Source organism: Polyodon spathula, chromosome 12 (assembly GCF_017654505.1).
Source record: "Polyodon spathula isolate WHYD16114869_AA chromosome 12, ASM1765450v1, whole genome shotgun sequence".
Lineage (NCBI taxonomy): Eukaryota > Metazoa > Chordata > Actinopteri > Acipenseriformes > Polyodontidae > Polyodon > Polyodon spathula.
This window is the reverse complement of record NC_054545.1, coordinates 26,728,322-26,749,025: the sequence shown is the minus strand read 5'-3', so window position 1 is coordinate 26,749,025 and position 20,704 is coordinate 26,728,322. Positions and strand designations below refer to the sequence as shown.

General features: G+C 36.2%; 1 protein-coding gene across 16 annotated transcripts in view; it reads right to left on the bottom strand.

Annotated features, from left to right (window-relative positions):
* Positions 1–20,704, bottom strand: part of LOC121324203 (teneurin-2) — a 460,344-nt gene that overhangs the window by 52,564 nt on the left and 387,076 nt on the right. For 13 of the 16 annotated variants that reach the window (XM_041265803.1, XM_041265804.1, XM_041265807.1 and 10 more), the window contains 3 exons: positions 12,155–12,349; positions 9,033–9,233; positions 7,458–7,670 (listed from right to left, as the gene is read on the bottom strand). In XM_041265803.1, the coding sequence (XP_041121737.1) occupies positions 7,458–7,670; positions 9,033–9,233; positions 12,155–12,349 (609 nt within the window). The remainder of the gene's footprint in view (positions 1–7,457; positions 7,671–9,032; positions 9,234–12,154; positions 12,350–20,704) is intronic. The other 3 variants (XM_041265805.1, XM_041265806.1, XM_041265809.1) reach the window with 1 other exon arrangement.

The following is a 20,704-nucleotide window of genomic DNA, read 5'->3' as shown; positions in this document are numbered from 1 at the left end:
GGCATTTGATCAAAGACAGGTACTGGCAAACAAGAGCAGAGGAGGCAGTAATTAGCTGTCCTTCCCCTTCAGGACATAATCTTTACTTACTATAACGTTGTCTTGATTTGTTTTATATGTATTAATGAGCTTTGTCGACATGGAAATAAAAAGAGATTTTCTTGTGCAACCGTGACACTGGCTCGTCTTGATCTAAAAGTGATCACTGGAGTATAATATAATGCAATTCTAATGCTTACTTTAAAATGGGAACTGAAAAATATAATTGCTTATTTCTGTATTGTGATTTTTATTGTATTCTGTAATAAGCAAAACATGTCTTGGAATGGATATTTATTGCATCTGTGTTTTAACAAAAACACAATGGCTACAAATATTGGGAAATAAAACTTTACAAAACTTTTATGCTGGCACTGTAGTATTTTCCCCTATCATTGTGTGAAAGATATGTTTCCTGACACTTGCTTAATTAATTGTAAATATTTGAACTGGTGCTCGCTGGTACCAAATAACTAAATTTACTGCAGGCCAGCTAGTCTGAGGTAAAGCATCTGCAAGAAAGCACCAGTTTTTTTTTTAAATTTAAATCAATTGTACTGTATTAAATAAATAAATAAATAAATGCCTAGCAGCATTGGAAAACCAAAAATAACAACAACATTATCAAATGTAGTTGATTTTCAATCCTTGGATATCACCTATTTAAATTATTGTAATTAATATTATGTTGTTTTTTTTTTTTTAAAGTTGATTGGTCGGCAATTATTTTTATTGTTTTCTCCCCAATTTAGTAATGTCCAATTATTTTTAGGCTCAGCCTACTGCTACCACCCCTGCGCTGAATCATGAGGGGCGAAGACGAACACACAACGGCCACTTTACACACTACAGACTCACCAGGCAGCCATCCAGAGCTACGACTTCGGAGGATAACGCAGCTCTGGGCAGCTTACAGGCAAGCCCGCAGGTACCCGGCCAGACCAGAGGGGTCGCTGGTGCGTGGTGAGCTGAGTACACCCTGGCCGACCTAACCCTCCCTCCTGCCGGACAGCATTAATTATGGTTTTGCGCAAAATTCATTCAATCTAAAAGTTTGCTATAAATAAATATCCTATTGTAACATGTCACATCGTTGCAGCAGTAACATCCCTACTGATGAATTATTTTTCTAGACACCTTTTCTGTTTTTCTAAGCAATTCCTTGCTCTTTCCCTTCCCTGCAGTGCCCAACAGCTTTAAAATAAACTGAAGCAATCAAGAGAAAAAAGAAGGTAAGCTGGTAAAATAAGAGACGTGGAGAGAGGAACACATTTAACTTTTGCTTGCCTGATAGGCTATTTAAGTCCCTTCTCTATTGAAACTTCCCCACTGGAAGCAGGCTCCTTATTTATAAAGTGGCTACTTTCAGTATACACTTTTCTGGAGGACATTCCCTAAAAAACAGCATTCAAACAAAACTGACAGGAGTAAAACAGTGACCCACTCGGGTAGGCCGATACGAAGTAGATAAAAGGCAAAGCTGGATTTAGGCCATTGAAGGGCTAAAATGGAATATATATATATATATATATATATATATATATATATATATATATATATATATATATATATATATATATAATTCCGTTTTAGTGAAAAAATATTATAATTTCAGTTTGGATTAGTTTAATTGAAAGAATTAGAACAACAGAGATGAGTTACACGACGTATAGTAGTTTTGCACTTCGAAGCTTCACGTTTTAGTCTTAAATCTTTCCTGCTTTAGATTAAGGGAGTCATAAGCTTGTATTCGTCAACAGAGACTGACACTATAAGACTTCCCGAAAGGGACGACATCCCTGCATTGTTATTATATATATATATATATATATATATATATATATATTCTCATATATATTATATATATATATATATTTGCAAACGACGTTTTTATGACAAAAAATACAATCATAAGTATTATTCTTAAGAAAAGACAAGTAAAATAGTCTAGAGGTTATATTAACAAAGGAAGTAATACAGTTTTTTGTGTACATCTTTATAGTCATATTCGTGTAGACATTTGTGACGTTAAAAGGAGTAGAGAAAACAAGACTATGAGATTACTCTAACAACCGATACATGGGGGGTTGGCGCCATGGAGCCTTCTCTATGGGGTTTTTGGCATGTAGCCCAATTAGGCCTTAAAATGGAATCTCATGTCTTTCGACCTTCAATTCCCACCTGCCAACACTTCAGAACCATGGTCAGCAGTCAGGGATGCAGATAATGAACCTTGTAATGTAGAAACAGCAGACAGGGACAGGATGAGAAGTCTACTCAAGCTAGTAATTGGCTGTCCTGTCCCTTCAATGCCAATTCTTCAATAGTACAGGGCATTCCTGCAAGAACGGTACCTTTGGACGCTAATCATGACATTAGCTCATGAAAGGTTTACTTTAGATAAGCTGAATAAATTAAATACAGTAGATTTATCCACACCAGTTGGTATTGGACTCTGTTCATATTGTTTAGCATACTGATCATAATCTGGACCATAATAAAAAGTCCTAGTCTAGTTTTATCTTTTTGATAGGAATTCAGCCTGGACTGCTTTAACCATTCATTTTACGCTTAGTCTTGGGATGATCACTATTAGGTGGTTGATTTAATCTAGGATTACCCCCCAGCCCTGTTAAATGCTCTAAATAAAATCAGCCATGGCTTCCCTTATAACATTTTACCAGAGTAAAAGCATAGCAAAGTGTAATAAAGCATAGTGAACACATTGTAAAACATAGGTAAGCACAATATAGCCCAGAGAGGTATAGTAAAGTATATAAGAGTCACTTGCACGCACATACTACTCATCACAACCTGCAGGGACCATTTTCAGCATCTGTCACCTTTTAAGACTCTTCCCCTTTACCAATAATCCATTTAGATAGAAGTAGCTGACAAATAGTTGGCTGTTTTACAGGTGACAAATTTACAACATAGCCTAGTTGTTCTAGCTGGGCCAATTTGTTTCCTACCAAACTAGAAGTAGAAAAAAAAAAACAACAAGCAAAAGGAAAAGCTTTCTTTTAAGGGTAAATACTGTATCTTGAATTAAACTATTATAGGAACAAATAATGATGCCTATACAGCAGGAACACTACTTACATATTCCCTTGGTAATTCAGTTTGGTGAGGATGTGGGAATGGTGCGAATTGATCATGTTTAAGTCTAGCCACAGTTGACGGCACTTAATGGACGATAAGTCATTAATCTCGTGGTAAAGGGAATTAATGGTACAGTGCTCCCCCTTTATAACGCTGTAGCCAGGAGCCATAGTTAAGAGATCATGCTGTTTGTGTTCCACCTCATAACGAGCATACTAGTGTTAGTGTGATGGCATTATAGAGCAAATGGGAGCCATAACCGTACTGCCTTATAACCTGTTCCACAGTAGAAAGGGCAGTCTTATAAAGAGGGAGCACTGTATTATAAAAGCACGAGAACATAAAAATAAAAAAAAATAAAAATAAAAAAAATTGGTGTATTTAAACAGTTAGAGATAGGGTCATATTTTCAAAGCATTTAGTTCAGTCTTTAATTAACTCCTGTTTTCTGAAAGTAAACACCTTTTAATTTTACAAAACTTAAATCAAACAACTGAGTTTAAAGTTCCCTCAATTACTCTCAATGTTTTTTAAGATGAATATTTCCTGCTTTGTGGTAGCAGGACTGTTTTATACAGTAGCACATGCATTTGGGCAGAGGCTTGAATACATACATTAAGTGAAACAGATGATGAATGCATAGCCAATGCCTTGTATTTTATCTTAGCTCTTTGCTGTCCAAGTTTCACGTGACAGCTGATTAGGTGATAAAACCCTGACAAGCAAGCACACACCACAAAGCCATTCCAAACTAGCTCACCTGTACTATAGGATACACATGTGGGAGAGAATCAAGTAACCCTGCGGGCCCCACCTCTGCATGTTCTGCTTTAGTGCTTATATTGCCATTCGTCGTCACATGCAGAGCAATCTGTTGGGAGATTGCCCTATTTGTTTATTTATAGTACAATGGCATACACAGTGTAGCTATTTGCAGTATCAGCACTACTGTGAAGTTATTGTCTTAAAAATACTGTAGGCATGTAATGCAGTGCTTTACTTCTAAGGGAGTGGTAATTTTAAAAATAATGAATTGAACTACCATAGGGTATATTTGCAGAAATTGACTTGTCTATTGGCAAGCTGTTATTTTCTCAATGGGTAACAAATCTCAGGCAGACCTACATTTTAAGGCAATTTGGTCCTAATGTGCATCAGTTTTTTTTTTTAAATGTAAGCGCCATCTTTAAATACCTTCAGTGTACGGCATGCAGTAATAAATATTAAAACATGTCATTGTTTAAAGACGGTGCTCACATCACAAAAAAAAAAAAAAAAAAAAAAAAAAAAAAAAAAAGATGCAACGTTATTTTCTGCATATATATCCTATGGTAGTTCCATTAATGGTGATAAACTTGCATAGTAAATATTTAATTTTTGGCTGTCACTTGTAGACAACATTTGTTCTTGATCTATTGTGGTGAATGAAGCAATTTGTCAACTAGCCAAGAGCTGTGTCACATGCTGTGACTGTGCTTCGAGTGATTTCCATTGACTAAGAATATATTTATTTATCACAGTATTTATTTAATAATACAGTAAGTAAAAAAAAAAAAAAAAAAAAAAAAAAAAAAAATATATATATATATATATATATATATATATATATATATATATATATATATATATAAAAAGAGGATTTATATACACTTTTTCCCAGAATGGAACAAAAATATCCAGCCGCAAAACTACAGCAAACATCTAATCCACAGTTGAGTGAACGATACCGTGTCTATACTACGAAGCTGCCCTCGAGTGCTACCAAAACACAGTGCAAAGGGATACAATACCTGATTTAATCTTATCCACATAGACTGCAGTAAAAACAAAACATTCCACCATTGAGAAACATTACAAGTTTCAGATAAGCTTAAGCACAGCAATTAGTTAGTGTCAGGGATAATAAAAAGTTATATGTCAAATATATTAAAAAGATCCAGCATAACAGAAGTGTCTAAAATGCATGCTGTTATGCTCTACGTGGATATTAGGTTGTTGCCAATAGTTCACCTATAGATTTTTTCCATTCAATTTGTCATCTGTGCTGCACATGGAGAGTGAAGCAAATTAAAGGAAGGGTTTGGGAATTTTAGCAATCAGCTGGTCTGACTAATAGCAAATAGTTCTTAAAGAGTAGCTTCATATGTTATTTAATTATTTTATCATTGTACCTTTCCCTTGCCTTGCAATTATGCTGAGTGATTCTGGGTTCTGTTAATTCGTTACTGGTTTATGATTATTTTTACACATCTGTCTTTACCTGGCTCTGAGCTTGTCTGAAAAACTAACTGCCAAGGACTGCTCAGACTTCCTCGTTCCATTGGACCAGCAGGGTGGAAATGTCACAGTGTCTTGTGGTTTGAACGGAAGGAGGTAGTCTGTTCAGTGCCAGGCAGATTAAATTCTCCGGAGGAACTCAAAGCAAGTTGAAAGCCAGGTAAAGGCAGATGTAACGCAATGCTGGAGCAACAGAACCCAGAAGCACTAGAACGATTGCAAACATCGTAACAAGTCAAAGGTGACTTAATGAATACAATGACAATTTGAAGCTACTTGCTGTTAAATATCATGAGCACAACCTCATCATAAGAAACACTATACGAAAAAAAGGTGAATCTGGGGAAGTTTAGATTTTTTACTGTGCATTTGTAATGGATGTCGTGGCTTAAAACAAACATACTGCAGAAATCAAAACTCTATATAGTATATAACTAACACATTAGCTTTTAAGGAATTATGCAAAAATGGTTTTTCAAACATCTAAGAGCGTTATTTGGGTGGTGTTTCATGATCCATTAGCCAAGGCAAACATAATTTATATGGAGGATGTTACGCAGCTGAACAATAAGGCCAGAACTCCAGATTGTACCTTTAATGGAAAAAGACAATTAAGAGACACTGTAAGAGATGTTTGTTATCTATTGAGACTGATCATTTTGGGTTTGAGGTTTGTATAGATTAGGTACTAGGGTTAAATTCATTGTGTACGCACAGCAAGGCTCCTTAAAGTAAAATGCATGCTCTCTTCTACAGCGCCACTTATGTCCAAGTGCACCCGCACACTTAACCTTCCACATTTCTAGAGTAAAATGAAAGGTCTGTAAAAGCATGTGCTGTTCCCCAAATGTGTTTTCTGTAGTGGCTGCAGCGACATCAAAGTATCTTAAAAACACTGTATCCCATTGTCAATTGTCAATCCGCAGCCTACGCTGGTCATTAACAACATACTGAATTATCTCTCATTACACAAGACCTTTTTACTTTTCATAGAAAAGAGGGCAAAGCTGGGTCGCACCTTAAAGGGACAGTGTGCACTAGCAATGGCTCTTTAATAGGTTTGCCTTGGAACACACTGAGAAGAAGAAGCACTGACGTTTATTAACTGACCTCAGTCACATGTAGAAGAGAAAATAAATTGGCATTGACTGGTATTGTGGCTGACCACAAAACATTGGTCTGTTGACCAAAGATAGCATTCTTTAATCCGTTTCCATTAAGAATGTTTGAATGGCAGCCGATACATTTTAATAAGGGGGAAAAAAAAAAAAAAACATTGGGCCCATTCAGGATTGAGTTAGGTTCCTGTATGTTTGTTCATGGTTTTTATTTTCAGAGACAACATCTCGTCTCAAGCAACAGGCAAACATGTGAATGTTTGTATTAAGGCTTAGTAATATCACAAGGACCTTTGCTGGTTATTTTTAGTAACAATTTGACACAATCATGTGATACAATAGTGTTTGGTTTAAGTTAAAGGACTTAAAATAATTCTACACATTTTGCCTGTCATACACTTTTATTAGCTAAATAGGTTTCAAACTTGCAGGAAGAAACAGCAAACATAGATTTTTATGAAACCTTATAGTTAACTAGGCTAAAGAAATGTCTGTTTACAAGCTTTACTGTCATGCAGTATTGCATTTCATTGGTAAACATCTCTCAACCATTTTTGTTTGCTTCTATATTAACTGACATGCTTTACAGGCAGTAACATGCCTTTGACCCCAAAAACGCTGGGTTGGTAAAATTCCCTAGGATTTGAATCTGTACCAGAGTTCCTGATCGTAAGGCAACCATGTTGTAAAATGTTTTAAAAAGAAAATGTGTGTTTGCTCTAACACATGCTTCTTTCAGAACTGTACGTGCAAATGGAAGCTAGAAACAGGTGACAAAAAAAGACAGGGGAAGATTTAGTTGTAGAGAAAGCTCCCTGCAAAGTGCCTTACTACAAACATTCACGACGAGAGGCTTTGGAAGTATACACTGTCCCTTTAAGACCCTGTAAAAATTGGTTGTTAAAATAAAATAATATGTGCCTGATTTGATGCTTGGCGTTTGCCTACCGATGGTGCAGTGTTCTCCATTCCAGCCCTCTCTGCATTCACACTTCCCCTCTTTACAGGTCCCATGTTCCACGCATCGGGGATGGCAAACCCGCTGGTCACATGCTATTCCAGTCCACCCGTCTTCACATCGGCATGCTCCACTCATACACACCCCATGGGTGCCACAGTCCACTGAACAGACTTCTGTAAAATGGAATAGCACTTTATTTACAAACACTCCCCAACATGCTGCTGCTGAGCAATATGGACAGCACTGGGGCAAGTGTGTAATATCAGGACTCAAATCCAAACCCAAAGATATTCAGCTGTGCAAGCAATAAAGCTAAACTCCCAGGGACCAGCGGATAAGAAGAATACTTGTGCAACGGAATGCATGGCCGAGTAGCTTAAGGGAAAGCAGAAATTAGCTACTGCTAAGTGCTCTATTTTGCTAGGAGAGGAAAAGGAGGTTCAGTCATATTTAATTTCTGTTGAAAAGAAGCAATGGTGCTCCCTAAAGTCTCTGCCACAGAGAAAATGAAAAGGGTTGTGAAATGTTCAATTTCTCAACACGGTCGCATTCCCCCTCTCTTTTGGTGACCAGAAACTCATCTGGACTCTACATGCTAAGTGAGAACCCCTTAGAGGGTCATTAATATAATACACATTTTCATAATACTGATTTCTTAATTTTCAATATCTGTTATAAGCTATATCTTTAATTCAAAAGAACACCCCCCCCAAAAAAAAAAAAAAAAAAACCTCAAATGTGTTTATAACCTGTTTCATATCTATGCTTAATTCCTTGACGTTTGGTTTTACAATATATTATTCTCTGCTGTTGTTTCTATAATAATGTATAATATTGTCTACAGCATTATTTACTGTGCTGACTAAATATTTTACTGAATGTCTCTTTTCCACCGGGTCTGCTTCTGAAAAGCTTTAAAAGGACAGTAAACCTGGTAAATAATGATCTAAGTAGAAACATTCACAGAGAATGATACAAAACAAACATAATATTAAATACAGAAGCAAGACATTAAGTACTCAGAGAATGTTGGTGGTATAAAGAATGAAAACGAAATCCCCTGCCTCTAAAGTTTCCTCACGGGGAGCAGTTAGTGATTCCCTCCCTGTTCCTAAGGTCACTGCTTTCAGATGTATAAATGGAATTTATACATCGGAATAACCATTACTACAGAACAGTCTTTTTGTACTTATTTAGACACTTCCCAGACTGTTTCCATAGGTGTCAGTTGTGTACACTAAAGAAATAAAAAAATAAAAAATACAGGAACTGAATTACAGGACAAAATTAGAGTACATTATTTAAACCTAACACTGGACATTGTCCAACAATTGACATGTGCCAGGACTATGAGCTCAATTCAAACTTCTGCAACAATGTTTTCATTGTTTTTACTGTGGGTTGATTATTAAATCACCCTATATATACAGTACAAAAATAGATAGGAATATCTAAGCAGCAAACCATAACCTTTAAATAAATGAACAGTTACTTCTGGATGTGCCTCCCATCAGAAGCAATGCCAGCTTTCTTACCCACTGAACAGTCAGGCCCCATCCAGTCTGGATCACAGCTGCAAAGGCCAGTGTCAGGGATGAAGGTGCCATGCCCGTTGCACTGGTCAGGGCACTGGGATCGGGGTAGCTCACAGTTAAGCCCACCCCAGCCAGGACTGCAGTGGCACTCTCCATTCACACATATGCCATGATTTGAGCAAGTTGGGTCCAAACAGTCCACTGGAAAGAGTTGACAATGAGAGAGAATTAATTCAAACACTCATCAACTAGAAAGCATAATGTATCTGAATGAATGGCTTGTAAAAAGGATAAAGAATTACATCACAGATACGACCAGAGGTTAAACCAATGTGTCACTACAATGTATTTTATTTTATTTTTTACTGGACACCTGGATCACTTGTAATATAACTGTATGCAAAACAATAAAGTGTATTGTTTCTGTACTTAAGCAACTGAAATAGTCGTATGGTATCTAGATTAGACCAGAGACAAATAACCAGCAAATTCAGTATGCAGTGGTTTTATAAACTTGCAAATATGAAGTCACTACCTCAAATGATGTATTAGAAATAACGCAATGACACTGTGACGGTGTCAGCTTTGTAAAATTTCTCAGTTACTGAATTTAACCTGTGTCTTGAAGATGAAGCCAAAATCTCCAAGTGTAAGATCTTTATCATATAGAAACCAAAACTTCACATGACCCTAAAATGGCAGCCAGCTTAAGTCACAGTTCAAAGTGAAGGGTACTGTGAGATTTTGCCCAAAGAATTAAAAAAATTGCCCTGATAATGGATCTAGTACATTATTTTATTCATGACTGTGCAACAGCATTTCAGCGCAGTAGCGTTGCTGGCATTGCACACACACACACACACACACACACACACACACACACACAAAAAAACAGCTAATAAGTGAATTGCAAATTACGTATTTTTTAAATAGTAAAAATCCCAAATCGAATTACATTTTGCTTTTTTAGAATAGATGCTGACTGTTAGCTTCAAGGAAAACAACTTGCCTGACCACTTCTCAAATGCAGGCTTCGGTTACCCTTGGTCACTTCATAGTCCCCACTAATATATGTAGTTACAATGAAATGTCATGGAAAATTGATATTGGCCATGAAGTTGAGAAGAAAAGCTGGTCTTGTAACTTGAAAAACCATTTGTCAAACATCACATGCCGCCCCCCTCCCCCTTGACAACTAGGATGGTGACCGCTGACAAAATACCTCCCATTTCATTTTCTTGTGGCAAAGTCATTTGTAGAAACAACTCCTGTTTATGCAGCAAAAACTGCGGATCAAAAATATTGATTTCAATGTCACAGCCTCTTCAGGTAAATTGTTTGAGTGACTCAACTGTGATGAATATCAGGTATAAAAAGCTAGCTGTGAAAAAATTGCTGACCGTGTCCCTCTCTCTTTCTCACTCACTCTTTCTTTTTGGCTCCCATTTCCTTTTTAAAAGCAGGAGTTTCATATGTAACATTTAAATCAACAGATGCCCATTCCTTTTAAAAGCATGATCAATAAAATAGATTTCATCCTTTAATACAATTTCTGATGTTTATTGCTGTATGTTTGTGCCTATGCCTCATCTAAGAATAATACAATACTTAAATGGGTATGAAAGGAAAATCCCTGGGGAGCACTAGCCATTAAGGATTTGAATGTGATGTTTAAAGTATTTCTGCTGAATCAGAACACTATAACAGTTACCAGTAATGGCAGAAAACCTCTTGTCTAAAGATATTAACTCATTTTATTTGCTAGATAGAATATTGCATCAATACATTCCTTCACGAGAGCGCGCTACATTTTGGTTAAGGGCAACAAAATTGGCTATTGCATACATAGAAACCAAGTAGTTATCTTCTCTTAAAAGTGGAATAAAAATAGCTTAACAGACTTTTTTTTCTTATTAGCTACTATCGATGAAGTGCTTGCTGTGGTTTTGGACAGAAAATGATATTTCAGGAAGAGCTGCTACATGTATCGACTGCATATGGATTAGCGATTTGTCTGCCGTTTTATTCAAAGGTTAAGTTTCACATAAACAAATTGGTAAATGTGATTTCCTTGTGCTTCAGAGCGGAATATATATCAAATGGCGAATAACTGGATTAAACAGAGAAATGCAGCGGTAGGAGGGTGTGATAAGTGGACCTACAAGCAGTATCTATTACACAGAGCTGCACTGTGCAAAGCGGTGCAGAGCACACTTTCCTCATAGAGGAAAAGTCTGTACATCTGCCCTGAGTATTTATAATATTAATGGGTCTAACTTCACCACCCTTCAGCAATTTCCTCACTGACAGAAGGTATATGGAAAGCAATAACCTTGGACAGCTAAACCACACAGGACTTTATTTTTTATTACTCCTACATGATTTTACAAAGTCCAATTAAAAAGTCCTCACCGCTAAAGAAACAGATCACTTCTATGTATCTACTGGTTTAGATTGCCTGAGCAGTGGTCATCTAAAGGTGCTCTTTATAGAACACTACAGTATGGCAGTCCAGTCATGCATATGGTCATAATCACTGGTTGTTAGGAAAGAAGCAGGCTGCAAATGAGGGAATCTTTTTTTATTTTTATTTTTCTGTCTTGAAGATTGTTTTTGGAAACTCGATAAATGCTCAAGTAGAGAAAAAAAAAATCAATTGATGAATTGCATCAAAAGACGTGGCCTGAAGAAACGTATAATCGACATAAGCATTCCTGTGCCGATTCTGTTGATGATGGTATTTGATGGGAACCAACCACAAGGTCCCAACGAAAGATGACACATGATAACTCATGAACAAGTTGAAATGTTGAAATGAAATGTTACTCACTTTTGCCAGTGTAAAGGACAACCTTCCACATATATAAGCAAATGTGGGCTATTTAAATATTTCCCTCTGAGGGATGCAATGTCAAAAGGCAGTCTGACCCTTTTTGGGCAACAACCCACTGCAGGGTTGTAAATAAGACATAGTTGGTTGAGCCATTCCATAGGATAACATGCAACTATGCTGTGGCTGCTGAAATCTGTAATGGAACATCCTTGCACACTGGAATAGAAAGGAATGGAATCTGCCGATAGTGTAATGTAAGGGACCAAAAAACAACATTAACAGGCATTACCTTCTTCACAGCTCTCCCCTTTGTACCCCAAAGAGCAGATGCAGCTGCCATCAGTGCAAGAGCCGTGACCACTGCATGTGGGGTCAATGCACTGGCTGATGGGAACGTCACATTCAGGTCCTTTCCATCCACTGTAGCAGAGGCAGGCTCCCTTGCTGTACTGGCCATTGCCACTGCACAAGACTGGGCAGGCAGCTAAAATGAAAGGATAAGCAGTTAGTCATGCATAACTAGATTCAATCAAATAGCTTTGGACAGATTTAAACAGCAATGTTGCCACTGGGAAACAAACACACATGTGATATCTACAGTACAAGCTACACTTCAGTGTTTTGGTTCAAATTAGCAATGATCATTAAGGGGAATTCTATTACCAAGTGAATGCATTTATGTGTATAGTAAAGCTTTATGAAAATGGTTGGATATGTACTTGTTTTTTACACTTTAATAGTGCTCTGTTTAGAATGTGAGGAAGTGTCCTATAATTATTATACATTAACTGTATTATATACTACCTATTAAAGTGTAATTTACGCAGTCCAATAATAGTTTATCAATTTTTTTGTTAGTTCACATCTTTTAGGTTATTTAGATAAGAAAGGAATTCTGTGAGTTAGCTGCAATACACTGTTTTGAATTGTTTTTTTTTTTAAGTACTTTAAAAGGATTTTTTTAAGTGATTTTAACTGCACCATTATTGAGAATAAAGTACAGTGGAAACTCAGTAGGGTGCGGTTACTGTGACAAATCAGGATTACAGCAAATGCATGGGCTGAACAGTCTACAGTACACATTAAACATAACTTATATCTTTTCATTTACTTTACTCATTTTATACAACATTTGATTCTGAATTTGAGACTGGTAAGTAACTTAACGAGGTGTATCATACAAACATGTCTTAGAAAAACGATTTGATTCCATGGTTTCAGTTTAGCTCATTATGTAATGCATTCAACTGTCACATTGGTTTGCATATGACTGCATTTCTATAAAAGTTTCCAAAGTCAAAGTTCCCATTACAAGGTAAGGTTAAAGCGAAGACTTATATAACATTCTTAGTTGTATGGGGCAGGTGTCTGAGGATATGACTTATATAATCAGTATTTTTAGCAACTAACGACTTCAAGTCCCTCCGGTATACCAGATTCATGGTTCACTGCACAAGCACACCAGTGCATTAGCCTCCTGCTTTGAACAGTTGCAAGTTTAATCCTTCAATGCTGTACAGAGTGGTAACTAAAGTCGCAGAGAGAATTCAAAACGGAACTCTGAAACACATCAGCAAAAGTTTGTTATTAATTAGAACTGTCTTTTGCTTAATTAACAGGGGCGAAAATTTCAGGTAAGCATTCAAGGCCAATTATGTGTTTTTTTTCCTTCATCTGCCTTAAAAAAAAAATACAATTTTGCTTCACTTCTGTGTTTAACTTTTTATAAAGGTGTTCAAGCAGTGTGATGGCAAAAACCAACAAACTCAATAGGAAGCCTGGCTCTTAAGCTAGTTTGAGCCTAGGGTCTGATAAAGGTCACTGTGATAGGCTGGCGAGTGGATAGAGACCCAGAGACAGACTACAGTTCAAAAATAACACCTTTATTAACAAGTAAACACACAATAAAAGGGCACAAGGGCCAAAACAAAGGTATTTAAACACAAATAACAATAAACAAAGCAAAACGTACAAAATAAATGTCTCCAGGCTGGGCGATGCCTTCATTGGACGAGAAAAACCAAAAAAACAAAACACCAAAAAAAAAAAAATAAATAACAGCAAGCACAACCATCAGCTTACTTCTTCAGCTCTCTCCTCTCCCTAATGGGAAGCTGAGGCCTAATTTTATGTCATGTGGCTGGGTGTTGATTGATCATTAATTATTCCAATCAATCCCCAGCCACCTGAGCACAATAAACCCAGGCAGGTAGGGGAATTTAACCCCATCCCTGCCAATCTATACAGGGCAGAGCTGTGCTCTGCCACAGTTACAATGAGCATATTTACTTTCTTTTAGTATTTTGTTTTTACATTATCAGGCGCAGCCAGTCTGTGCTTATTAAAGTGTAACTGGCAAAGGCCTGGCTAGAGCCAACTGCATTACCATGACCAGGCGTCTTAAAGGAATGCAGCCAAAGTTTAAAACCCCATGTTTTTATTTTTAACATTGGCAGCCTTGTCATCCCTTTCTAACATGTGTCTTTGCTTTTTTTAGAATTTGATTCAGGATACACAGCTTAAAAAAAACTAAACAAAAAAAAACCATCTTCAACAGTAGAATAAAAGGACCAGTGGTGATATTGCTAGTGCTCATAATAGGTGAGAAAATTGATTTTAAAAACCTTGATTAGCACTCCTTTAATCACTGCACTAAAGGATCAAATCCTTTCTGTCCACCTTCTCTGATCACCAGGGGTTAGCAGAACCTGTAGCAGTATACTGCCAGTGTAGGTTGAAAAGGGCCCCATGTGTACTTATTACTAGCAAGGTGCTACTGTAAAAACAATTTATGGACAAGCAGTGATTTATGCTTGTGATAAGTCTTGTTATTTTATGTACAGTGGTGGTCTTCCATATGACTTATATGATTCAGTAAAAATAAACCCATATTGTTTTATGACCTATGCATTGCATATTCTGTTAATACCCCACGCCGTGTGCATTTAAAGCGTCTGTTTTAAATTTCCATTTTATTTTCCTCCCCTGCGCTGCCCATGATTCCACTAACCCCAATCATTTCCTCAAGACACAGAACACCAGGCAGAAGGAGAGGAGAGTCATTTTCACACTCACCCCACCACAAGCAGTGCAGTCATTGGGCTTTAGGTAATTAGAATACTAAAGCAGGGGCTCTCTAAATTGAATATGTATCACTGTGATACTAAAACAACAGCTTATGCCTGGGCTGCAAAGTCATAGCAATCAGATACACTGGAACAGTTTGCTATTAGAAAAGATTTCCTGGAGCCTGAATGGGACATGATAGTAGGAGCCTGCATTACTGGTGGGACAAATCCCATCTCAGACTGCAATCACAACAGCAAAATCAAGGGCTACTTGTTTTGAATGAATGACAGAAGTCCCTTAAGAAAACTACTGATCAGTCAATGTGCACATAAGAAACTGGTTACTGACTGGGGAAGGTGAAATCGTAATAAGACGTCTAAAAGGCAATAATAAATAACTAAAAGAGATGATTGCAGGCGGTAACCAAGCTGTATCAACACGAGGAGTGTACAGGGAGTCAAAGCTGAAAATTCTCCTTTGCACTCTGATATGATTAAGTTGTAATGTCACCAAAATCGGGACTCAAATTGAATTGAGTCACTGGGGAGTAAAGACTCAAGTCGGTTCGAGTCACCAATCTGGCTCGAGTCACTTTGAGTCATTAGTTTTGACCAGTCCTTAATTTGTAAAGAAAGAGGTGCCAGTGTGCAGGCAATATAACATAACAATATTACCGTCCTTAAGAACCGTACATTCAAAATCATAACACATTTATTTGAAATACTGTACGTAGTAGTGCTAGATGTTTACATTCACGTATTCTACATCATATACAAAGCAGTAGTAGGTGCAGAAAAATAAATTAAAGGCAATCGTAGGACAAATAATAAATTAAAAAAAAAAAACCTGTATACATGTTTTGTTATGGGTTTGCAGTTAAATGGTTTAAAAAGCAAACAAATTAAAAGACGTTCAGAGGATACCAGAATGACAACTCTGATTTAAAAAAAAAATGTAACACGAACATTGGTTTGACCCACGGTCAGCGATGTGTATGCAAGAGAAGCCGCTGGTAGATTAGAAAAAAGATTTTATCTTAGTATGTTTTTTATTCTCTATTTATTTAATTAAATTATATTAATTCACTGATACTAATGTTCCTATTGAAGTAGGCTACAATATTTTTTTTTCATTAAAAAGTCGTCGTTGTTCTTTGTTGAAATTAATGTTCAGCTCTCATATTTTGTTACTTACTACTCATTTAATCAAACAAGTAGTGTAAGAAGTTGCTTGTATCGTTCATGATGTTTTTCAAATCAATTAAGCTTATCTGTGTATAAAAAAAACGACAATAAAGTTGCAGCCAGTGTCATCTTACTTAGAAAGCACGTAATTAAAGTAGGCTACAGACGTGGCAGAAGACTGTCTCGAGCACGCACGCAAAAACTTACAGACTTGACGCAACACTGTTGAGAATTTAAAAATAAAGCATTTTATGAGATTTTTAACCAGAGGTACAGAGAATAAGACTGCGCGCACAGAGCACAAATTAAGCACTGGTTCTGACAGTTCAAGATATCTTAATTTAATCAGATTAGTTTTACAGGAGATTAGCAATCTATACATTAAAAAAAAAAAAAAAAAAAAAAAAAAAAACCTGTTAAATTCAAAATTAGGATGCACAATAATGTGGTCATATTTGCCCCTCTTATGTTCACCATTAAAAGTCCACAGTTTCTGCTTTGTTTTCATCTTTTATATTCACACACACATTTACAAGCACACAAACTGTATAAAGACCCCTTTCTCTGTGCTCAATTGGGTTGGATGTTTAGTAATTTGTTTTTTTGTATACATTAAAGTGTTAGTTGTGACTGTGGGGTATGTACAATATATAATTGGTTATTTCCTTTAAACCACCGCAAATTAAAGTACAACTCTATAACGAAGTTCCAAAATTTGGTCTGTTTATCTCTTTATTTTTAATTGCTCAGGTTTTAGAGACCGTTAAAAATATATTAAGTGTCAAATGTGTCCTAGACATGATGTAAGAGGTTCTTTAGAATATCACCTCCACAGACAACCTCTGTTGGATTACCGTATTAAATAACACTTATACTTATGACTACCTTTTTTCATGTTATTTAATTAATCTATTATATCTATGTGAATGTTAACAAATTCAAAATCAAAATATATCTATATATAGATATTATATATTTCATATTATATAAATATATATATATATATATAGATACCGGGAAAAAGAAAGAAAAGTTTTAAGCCTTAGTGAAAGTTTTTAACTAAGACTTTAAATATAAACCTCTAGTTTCACAGACCCTGTTTAGCACTGATCTTGGAATACCTAATATTAGTTTAGGTACACTTCCAAATGTTTGCAGTTTTTGTTAGTTTGCATTAGCTTAACAAAACTCTGTAACACTGTAAACAATGTTTTATTCAGAATTGGATTTAAAGGGAAATTGAAAAATAGCTACAAAGCACCAACTCCCTTAAGACCTATGGTGTCCATAAATGAATAGATACATATATACAGAATAAAGAATAGTGAGCACCAAATACTTCCCAAATGATTTACTTTTCAAGCTTTCACGAGGCAAAACGTTACTTATTAGAAATGTTTTAGATGCATTCATTACCTTTACTGGTGTGCTAACAAAACCTGAAAAAATAACTCATAATCAGTGCTTTTTCTGCCATGTTGTTTAATTAGCCCTGGCATTATTTATTTATTTATTTATTAAAATATTGAATATTGACTACCTTCTCATTTTGGAAAAATACCGCTGTTGGATTGCGCCTGAGCTTTTAATTAATTCAGATTCTCATTTTAGCCGTTGAAACAAACTAAAAACCTACCGGTATAAACAGTGGCAGTTACCGGTGTTATGTTTTTAATGCAGTTTATTCATATTGTCGCTTTTCAATCCCGGTCGATTGTATAATTATTAAAAGCGAACTCCACCACTGCAGGTACTTCACATGTTGTTGTTTTTTTTTTTGTTTTTTTTGTGTCTTTGATCATTATTTTCCTCAGGATTTTCAGTGATTAGTAATCAGAAATCTGTCTTTGCTTCCTGCCTACACATTTTTATTTCAAGGTTCCCTGCTGCTTGTGACGTTATGATCAGGCTAGAAAGGGTCTTAACAACCATGGCAGGAATCTATTTATGTGCAAAATGAAAAAGATGACTGCGTGTGTTAGAGAATGTATTGAAAATGAAATAAGTGTTTTATTGATTTTATCATAAAGACAACGACTCGAGTCAGACGGCGACTTGTTTGCGTGACTCGAGTCGAGTCACGTCTTTTGAATAGGGAGTCGAGTCGAGTCACCAAAAACTGCAACTTCATTCCGAGTCATTGACTCAAGTCATTACAACTCTGTAATTATGAGAAAACACTAGAACAGGAGAAATAACAGGAGAAAACACAAGAACCAAACAACAACAACATAATGTCATTCCAATTTCTCTTACAGCTCGTTAAACATGAAATGAACTTAAAGATGTGGGTCAGTCCAGTGTCACTTACAAAAGGTGGGGTTCGACTGAAAGTTTTTTGGTAACGGTGTATCAAATATGGAATTTGCATTTATATGTTAAACAAAAACTTTGCTTCAGTGACGATCTAGTCCACTTTCAATGGTTCTCAGTTGGTTTTAGAGAACATTATAATACAGCCCAAGTGCAGTAAAACTATGGAATAAGGTGCTTTATTTGACTGCTGTTTGGGGACTATCACTTGGTACATTCATTACTGTTTTTCAGGGAAGGTAATATGGTGGTAGGGGGGACTATTAGTTGCTGACTTTAGCAGTAATCTTCCAAAGCATTAATTAATCCAGAGTGTATTTAATTACTTCAGCTAAGTGAAAACCAAACTAAAACTTATCCAAAGCATGCTGAGCTGTTTTAAAAACCATGACATCTAACTCCACAGAGATCGATGGAATTAAAAGAGTACAGATGTTTTAATTGAACTCAGGAAAATTATCCAAGATCACAGGGGGATCGGGCCTTTGATTAATTAAAATAATTTAAATTACCTGTAGAGGTGTGACCTTTCTGTAATTGGAAGGAATATGATAATTTAACCACCAAAGGTCACAAAAAGAGTTGAATTTTACCATTCCTGATAAAGACAGGCATGGCCGGTGCTAGGATTCACTGAGTCCTGGTGCAAGAGTGTGAAGTAGACCCCCCCCCCCCCCCCCCAAAAAAAAAAAAAAAAAACCTCAACCTAAAATAAATCTAATTGAAGTTTTGTCCAAAAAATGAGTACAAATCATGTGCGATTCTTGGGGAACGTCAGTTTATTTAGCTGCACAGGTTTATGTTTCCTGATTTCAAAGCTTAGCTCTTTGGTACAAAAGCCAGGCCAAGTAGCTGGATCAAGTAGCTGGATTTACAATACATAATTCACTACCTTGTATTTGCCGCTGCTGTATATTTCCAATTCGATGTCTCTGATTCACGTCTTTCCTCTGGCTCAACACTTGTTTATTTTTCGTGCAAGGAGGAGGTTGGCAGTTCCGCTGCCGCACTATACTTTTTTTTTTTTTTAGCATTTTCTGCTTCTTTTTGGGAAATTTCTAGCTGTCTTTTCTGCTCTTTTCGCTTTGAACAACCCGACTTGTGTTTTGATGGCATATTCGATATACCGTACGTTATGTACTTATTACATAGTTAGCTTCCTTCTACCAACTTACCAGGCAAGTCTATTATGGAAAATTGGGGTGTGATGTAGGAGTTCATAAAGAGAATTAAAGTTGGCTGATAGGCCTATGTGTTTATTTTTTTCAGTATTTGTGATTATACACCTTGTTAGTAAACTGTTTGTCATAATCTTTATAAACAGCACCTGTGAAAGAAACGCAAATCCCCACGTAAATGGAACAGTCTGTTGTTTTTCAGAACACTGACCTATTATAAAGTTTCACGCTGAGTCCCGCCTATGTAGCTCTGATTTGCTAATGTACGTTTTGACTGACAGTATAGCTTTGCCATGGTTTACTTTTGAGCCACCGGGAGAACAGTTTTTTTTTGTTTTTGTTTAGAAGTGAGTAGTTTTTCGAGATTTACGATTATACTGTATAATCGTAAATCTCGAAAAACGAATCACTTCTAAATCTTTTGTAATCATTTTTGTATTACTTTAGTATAAATACATGTTAATTTGGATTCATATGTTGTTTTTTTCTGACTTTATGTGAATGAAAAGACACACATTTGCCCGTTTTCCCATTGGAAATAATGATATTTTGAAATATCACTGTCCTGGTCACAAAAGCAAAGTTTGTGGGGAATAATAGCCATTTTTTATACTTTTGAGGCATAAGCAATTAGGAAATAACACTTATTACCCAGGAACGAAAAAAAAAAAAAATTGTTACACGGTGTAATTAAATGGATTTAGTCTGTAGTGTTTAAGAAAGTCGGAATACGTATGAAACATGACAAACATGACACTGGGATATACAACACTGAGAAACATGTCGGTTGCATTTTGCCATCCTTGTATTAAGAATACAATCAATGTTCATTATATATTACTGACTCTGTCACCAGTCTTCTGATACAAAGCCCATCTCTTCAATGTTACAATTGACTTGTTGAACTGTCACAGCCCGTGATTTTTTTTTTTTTTTTTTTTTTTTGGTTTGGCAAATCAGTCTTTACTGTGCATGCAGTTACAAAAATAAAGAGAACGATAAAGCGATAGTTGTTTTTATCCATTTTAATTTGTAAGTGAACTGTGACATTAGGGCCTTACTGAGCACTATATTCTGCAATTTTGAAGACTGACT